The sequence below is a fragment of the Portunus trituberculatus genome, chromosome 38 (genome assembly GCF_017591435.1).
Source record: "Portunus trituberculatus isolate SZX2019 chromosome 38, ASM1759143v1, whole genome shotgun sequence".
Taxonomy (NCBI): Eukaryota; Metazoa; Arthropoda; class Malacostraca; order Decapoda; family Portunidae; genus Portunus; species Portunus trituberculatus.
Genome location: NC_059292.1, coordinates 3,827,123 through 3,833,954, shown reverse-complemented (window position 1 = coordinate 3,833,954; position 6,832 = coordinate 3,827,123). Strand labels below are relative to the sequence as shown.

Here is a 6,832-nt window from a genome sequence, read left to right as displayed (position 1 = left end):
GGGGGCCCCGTGGCCTCCACGCTGCAGGAGGTCACCATCCCTGTCTGGACTAACGAAGAATGCAACGCAGCCTACGAGCAAGACATCATTGATAAGCAGATCTGTGCTGGAGCCAGGGAGGGCGGCAAGGACTCCTGTCAGGTAAGCATGGAGCTTCCCCAGGACTCCTTTATTCTTACCTTTTCATTTCTATAATTAGTTTGATATCGACCTGCTGTTATTAGGACTGCCATGATGTATTCCATTTCACACACTCAAACTTAAAGAGTCAATAACGATGCAATTCTCGGCCTGCAGGGCGACAGCGGAGGTCCTCTCCTGCTGCAGCAAGGCGGAGCCAACAGATGGGCTATTGCGGGCGTGGTGTCATGGGGTATCCGGTGTGCCGAGCCAGGAAACCCCGGCGTGTACACTCGCGTCAGCAGATACAGTCAATGGATCAGAAATAATGCTGTGTAATATGTCCCAGGAAGGTTCGCAGGTACGGCGTCTCTCCTCCAAGAGGAGCAACCCACGCCCTATGCAGTGCTGATTCTCGACCAGACCTCCAGTGAGAGAGAGTGACTTGTAGAAGCAAGAGTCGCGGACCAGCTGTGGCACTAGAATAAGAGGTTTTACTTCGTAGGCTTCATTACTGATTCAGGAACAGGGAACGTGCGCACAGCACACCACTAAATACAGGATATGTAACCTTGAATGAGGGCAGAAGGCAAAGCAGAATTCGAGGGGTATTTATTTGGCGTTTACTGGTTTACCAACATGTTTTGTTTTTCTTGTCATCTTTTTTTCTTTTTATGTATAAATGTTGATGTTTTACGTTTTTAGCAGCAAACATTTTTAAAGAAAAACTGGTTGTTACACTACACATTATACATGAAGAATGTTAAATAAATGAGAATCCTTATATTTTTTTTCTTTGGTGTTGCTGAGCGTATATGCCGAGACGTGACGCACGCCATACCCCCCACCCGGGCAGAGGCTGTGGTGTTGAGGCGTCAGTGTGTGTGGAGGTGTAGGTGCAAGAGAGAAAAAAAGGGATATAAGACTTAAAGTAATGACCTTCACCAAAGACAAAAGGTATAGGAAAAAAAGACCCAAAGCTTGTTTCGAAACGTTTTCATTCGTACTGTGGTTTGTGAAGCACCGGGACACTGAATCGACACCATGCACAAACACTCACCACAAGTCACGGGGAGAGAGGAGTGAGTGACGCGGTATCTCCAACAATGCAAATCCCTCTTCACCTCCTCTTGCAACACTTGACACAGCCAAGGTATGTGTGTAAGGGCTTAAGGGGCGGCGTGGCTTGGTGTGCACGTGGGGTTCTGCTGTTCATACCCGTCACAACTGAGGCTGCGTGGTGGCCTAGCAAAGCACTCTGGGTAATCTCAACCTGCATCTTGCCACTCCTTTATTGAATTAACTTTGCTGGCTGCCTTAGATAGTATATTTTAAAAAAGTTATTGTTTTATTATGAGAGAGAGAGAGAGAGAGAGAGAGAGAGAGAGCACAGGAATCCCAAACCTTCACAACTTCAGATTCAGTTTGTCCAATGAAACGGCAGGAAATAGTTCGATGAGCGGCAGACACACCTCGTATCCGGTCAGTGAGCTGCGTTTGTCGTTTTTTCTCTTTTTCATGTTTGAGCGGTGCAATATTTTCAGTTTGCTGACTCTAATGTACGAGAGAGAGAGAGAGAGAGAGAGTAGTTTAATGTTTTTATAAAACTAAATTATTTCTCTCTCTCTCTCTCTCTCTCTCTCTCTCTCTCTCTCTCTGTGTGTGTGTGCGCGCGCGCGTGCAGTATTTAACATCACTAAATTAAAAAGAGTGCTTCGCTTAAATCTTTAAAGAAATTAAATATGTTCGCATTCGATAGTCTGACATGAAGCGAGGCGTGTGTGGCGATCATTGGACCATCTCTCGTCAGTTCATTAAAAATTCTGAGGCTGAGGCCACTTTCCAGCTCACTTTCCAGACAAGTAGTTCCAGTGATTCGTGGGACGCTCTCATTAGCTGGATCATGAGAGAGAGAGGGCTGTATTCTGAAACGCTTTTCTCTCACTACCACTGCTTTCCAAAGGCTCTACTTGAAAATACTCTGTTTTTAATGGTATTTTTTATGGTTTTAGTGATGGATTGGTAAGATTTTTGGTTTATTAAAACGATGAATTGACTTGAAAACCTAGCTATAGCAAAACCAAAATGTACTGACCCATAAGGTGAGGCCGATAATCCCTACGATGCTGTCATATATCACTCATTACTCCAAATAAAGCAGAGTAACAGTTCCTCGTTAAATGAAGAACTGTTTCTCTGTTTTCTCTGAAGTAATGAGTGATATATGGCAATGTTGTGGAGATTATCAGCTTCATCTTATGGGTCAGTACAATTTGGTTTTGCTATGGTAGTCTCTGTGGCCTTGGAAAATTGTCGCTGTGAGAGGGAAAAGCGTTTCTGAATACTGGCGAGTGTCACTTCCGTTTATCCAGGTGTCTCTTATTGCATGAATCAGGCACTTGGGCAATCTGTGATAATTATCTGTTGGTGTTTGTTCTGTCTGTAAATATACATGTTTATCTATTTGTTTGTCTTTCTATTTTGTGTATCTGTCTATTTACCTCTGATTTTTATTACTTTATATTTGTTTGTCTGTCTTTCTAAATCGATTCTTTTGTATGTTTTGTGTGCTTGTCTGTCTATCAATTGATCAGTTGATTTATATATCTGTTTATCTATGTATAACCTTCTATCAACCTGTTTTTATTTCTATCTATCTATCAATTCATCTATCTATTTATCTATCCACTTCTTCTTTCTTCCACTCTCTTGTCTGTGCGTTTGCCAATCTACCAACACGCCACACTACCAAGCTAACCTTTTCACACAAATGCCTGGCCTCTCTTTTATTACTCGTGGCGTGTCTCGTTTGTCAAAGTGGCGCGACTGTCATGTGACCCATCATGACGAATTCAAATGAAAGGTGGAAGAGTTGGCAGAAAAGCAAAGAGCAAGAACGCAAGGAGAGGAATGGAGGAAGAAAGGGAGGGAGGTTAGGTATTACAGAGAGCATGGAGGGTGAAGGAAGGAGAAAAAAAATAGGGAAAGTAGAAATAATGAAAGGAAATATATGAAGGAAGATAAAGCAGATAGAATAAATAAATAAAAAGGAAGAAAAATAAGAAACGAGGGAGGGAGAGAAAATACAAAAAAAAAGATAGAATAAGCAGAGAAGAGAAAACGGAGCGAAAAGTAATAAAGGAAGGAGGGAGGGAGAGAAAATGAAAAAAAAAATGGAATAGACAGAGAGGAGAAAACCGGGAGAGAGAGAGAGAGAGAGAGAGAGAGAGAGAGAGAGAGAGAGAGAGAGAGAGAAAGGGAAATTTAAACGGTATAAAAAATGGATGAAGAGGAAAGAAATGAAAGAAAGGAAAAGTTAAAGATGATAAAGTGGAATCTCAGTCTTTTGTGGGGGACGTTTAGCAAGATAATGAGCAGTTTGCCCGTGAAGCACCAAGGCGTTAATGTGCCGAGCTGCGTGCCGTGGTGTGCTTCGACCAGATGAAGACCCACTCGGAAACGCTTTGCTCTCTCACAAAGACTGTTTCCCAAGGCCACAGGGAAGATTAGCGGGGATTTCAAGAGTGTTTATCCAGTTAATGATATAGAAATCTTGTCACTCTGCCTCTAGAACTGTAAAAGCACCTTAAAAACTCGTTAAAATCTAAATAAAGCTTTATGAAATAGTGGAGGTGACGCAGAGGAGTTTGAAAATACCAGCTGACACATATTCAGAAACTCTTTGCTCCCTCACGACGACTATTTCCAGAGGCTCTAGTTGAAGATACTCGTGTTTTAAGGGTATTTTCTATGGCTCTAGTGATGGATTAGCAAGGTTTCTAGTTGATCGTAAGGAGAAACTGTCTTGTAAACCCGGGTATTCGTCCATGGGCACCTGAAAAATTGTCGTGGTGAGAGCAAGACGTTTCTGAATATTGCCGTAAGTGAACAAGTGAACGAAGTAATGCGAATCGGTGGGAAGTAGAAAATATAGGTAAGTAAATGAAAAATATGTAAGTAAATTAAAATATAGAAAGAACTAGATAAATCAATAAAGCCTTCAGGTGTCATTTGCAGTTCGTAGAGTTTAATGAATTTTTGTAAGGACAGCTTTTAGTTCGGATATAACTTTTCTTTTTTATTTTTCATTCTCTTTTTCGTCCTTTTTATCCATTTAATTGCAACATGAGTGAGAGAGGCGGAGATAAGAGTCGATGTGTGCCTACTAGTGTAAAGAAATGGATACACAAATGATGATAACGTCTGCTACTACAACAAAAGCACTTAGAAAATAAATAACCATGTCTAACTAGAACCTTCTCACGGCATCCACAATATAACACACCAGGAAACAGAGTCAATGTGTGCTTACTAGTGTAACTAATCAATATAGAATAAAGAAATGGATACACAAAAGAAAATAATAGCAACTACAACAACAACAACAACAACAATTAGAAAATAACCCCACATCCACCTACAACCTTCTCTCGTGGCGTGGTATGGGAAGACTAAAAGGTTGAGTTTCGGCACGGGTAGTCACCATGGCAACACTCAGCCTCAGTGGCCGGCCTGCATGTTAGATAAAGCACGCCGTCACCCTTCACCCACATGTCAAGCCGCTCTTCAGTATGCATCGTATATAATTTTGTCATATAGGAACGCGGCCTTTACAACAGCAGCAGGGTTCAATGACAACAGTGGCTCATTGTTAACCCCTTCAATACTGGGACACATTTTTATCTTGACATTTGTGCACGATTAAACCATTTTATTGACATTCGGAAGGGTCTATAGAGGTCAGAAGATTAACGGCCACAGTCTTCGCTATTTTAATCCTCCACATGAATTTCTGAAGTTGTATAAAATCACGAAATAGTAAGGAGAATGAATATGAAAACGCGTCATTTTACTGAAGGGGTTAAGAAATTAAGCAAGATGAGTTACATTTTTTTTTATACCATGTGGGCTTTTCACGGGAATTTCTGAGCTAAAGGGGATACTTTTTTGTGGTACCTCCTATCTCAAAGCCCACCCGCTAGGAAACAGTTGCCCCGAGTGAGGAAGCCCTACCTACACTCGGACCGTGGACAGGATTCGAACCCTTGTACTTTGAGACCCCTCGGATCCCAAAGCACGCAGAGCAGAGAAGAGGAAAAATAAAGTAGAATTTTGGAAAGGGAGTGACGTAGATACCACAAAAAAAGGAAGAAAAGAGAACAAAGTGAGCTCATCAGCAAGACACTTTAGGCAATTAAGTGGGCCTTTTATTTGGCCAGTTTATTCTATTACATAAAAAAAAAAATAGATCAAACCACATACTGTGCCTCAATTATCAACATGCTAATGCAGAAAGACATGGGAAACTAAACAAAAATACATATCTCTTTGTGGCGCCGTGAACCTACGTACCTTGACTCCTGCCTTCACTTCCTAGCAGCCTGCCTCAGCCCTCGCTAATCTCGTCACCACACGGCTTATTCTCCGTCCCTCTTACCTCGAGAGCACGATAAGCCTTCCCTGCCTCTCCTCTCTTGCCTTGCCATGTCTCGCCTCGCCTTCCACACAGAGCCAGCAGGATGATATCACGCTCTTTACTCCCCGTCACTCATGGCTTTTGGTTTAAATTTTATTCTTTACTCGGTATATGCAATTGTTTTTCCATGTTCAGGTTTCAATAAGAATTTTGTGATACTTACCTGGCGGATAGGAGCAGAGGAAATTACATAAGGAAGGAAAGGAAGAAGAGCAGAAGGAGGACGTGATGAGAATGGAAGGAGCAGCACAGTAAATGAGAAAGGGGAGGATGACATGATAGGAAGGGGGAAGAGCAGTACTGTAGAAGTTAAATGGGGAGGAGGAGGGAGACGTGATGAGGAGCGGAGGATGAGCAGCACACTGGAGGAGGAAAAAGAGGCGCCCCTTCCTCCTTCTTTGATGTGCATATGACTTGACCACACCACGCCGCAGGATATGACGGTGCGTGTGGTGCAAACTGAAATGCTGCGCCTGAATCCCTGTATACTGCCAGCGTCTCTCGATTTTCCCTTGTGTCCGTGGAATTCTTTATGGTGTATGTCATTTAAGCATCTTCATGTCCTGTATTAATTCATCTCACTTAACATTACATCTAGATTGAAACTGCCTTGATTCTAATGAAACAAGATTACTCGTAAGGGTCTTTAGCACGTGAGAAAAATGAAATGCAATAAGATAAACGCTTAATACGACTAATCTCTACGTCTGACGCATCACATTATTCCCAGCCACGATTGCGAGTTCACTTCCACAAGTAGTGAATTACATTATCACCGGTAGCAAACATTTATGTCTCAGTTTTTGTGGCACCTTTAATAAACGTCTTTTTTTTTTTTTTTTTTTTTTCTTTTAATGTTGTTGTCTTACATGACCAGGACTCTGATCAAGAACACACACTGAAAATAATTAAGTAAATGAATAAGAAATAAATGAATCAAATAATATGTAAAGTAAGTAAATAAATAAGTAACAAATAAATGAATAAAACAATGTATTTAAACTAAATGTATAAATGAATAAATAAATAAATGAATAGATAAATAAATATAACAAAACAAAAATGCTCCTTCAATTAAAGTAATTAGATTGTGGGACTGTAAAAGGATGGCGAGTTACTTGTAAAAAGCCTCTTAGTACTGTCTTTGGGAATGTTTCTGGTCATAATGTGTTTGTTTTCCTGCTTTTAATTTGTGTCTACCTTGTGTTGAGATGGCTCCAGAAACACACAGTTGCC

The 6,832-nt window shown here is 41.2% G+C and overlaps 1 protein-coding gene across 7 annotated transcripts in view; it reads left to right on the top strand.

Annotated features, from left to right (window-relative positions):
- The window catches only part of LOC123514761 (proclotting enzyme-like), a 28,192-nt gene extending 27,288 nt beyond the window's left edge, over nt 1-904 (top strand). For all 7 annotated transcript variants that reach the window (XM_045272875.1, XM_045272873.1, XM_045272870.1 and 4 more), the window contains 2 exons: nt 1-141; nt 298-904. The exon at nt 1-141 is cut by the window's left edge and continues 20 nt beyond it. In XM_045272875.1, the coding sequence (XP_045128810.1) occupies nt 1-141; nt 298-459 (303 nt within the window). In that variant the 3' untranslated portion in view covers nt 460-904. The remainder of the gene's footprint in view (nt 142-297) is intronic.
- Nucleotides 905-6,832: the final 5,928 nt, after the last annotated feature.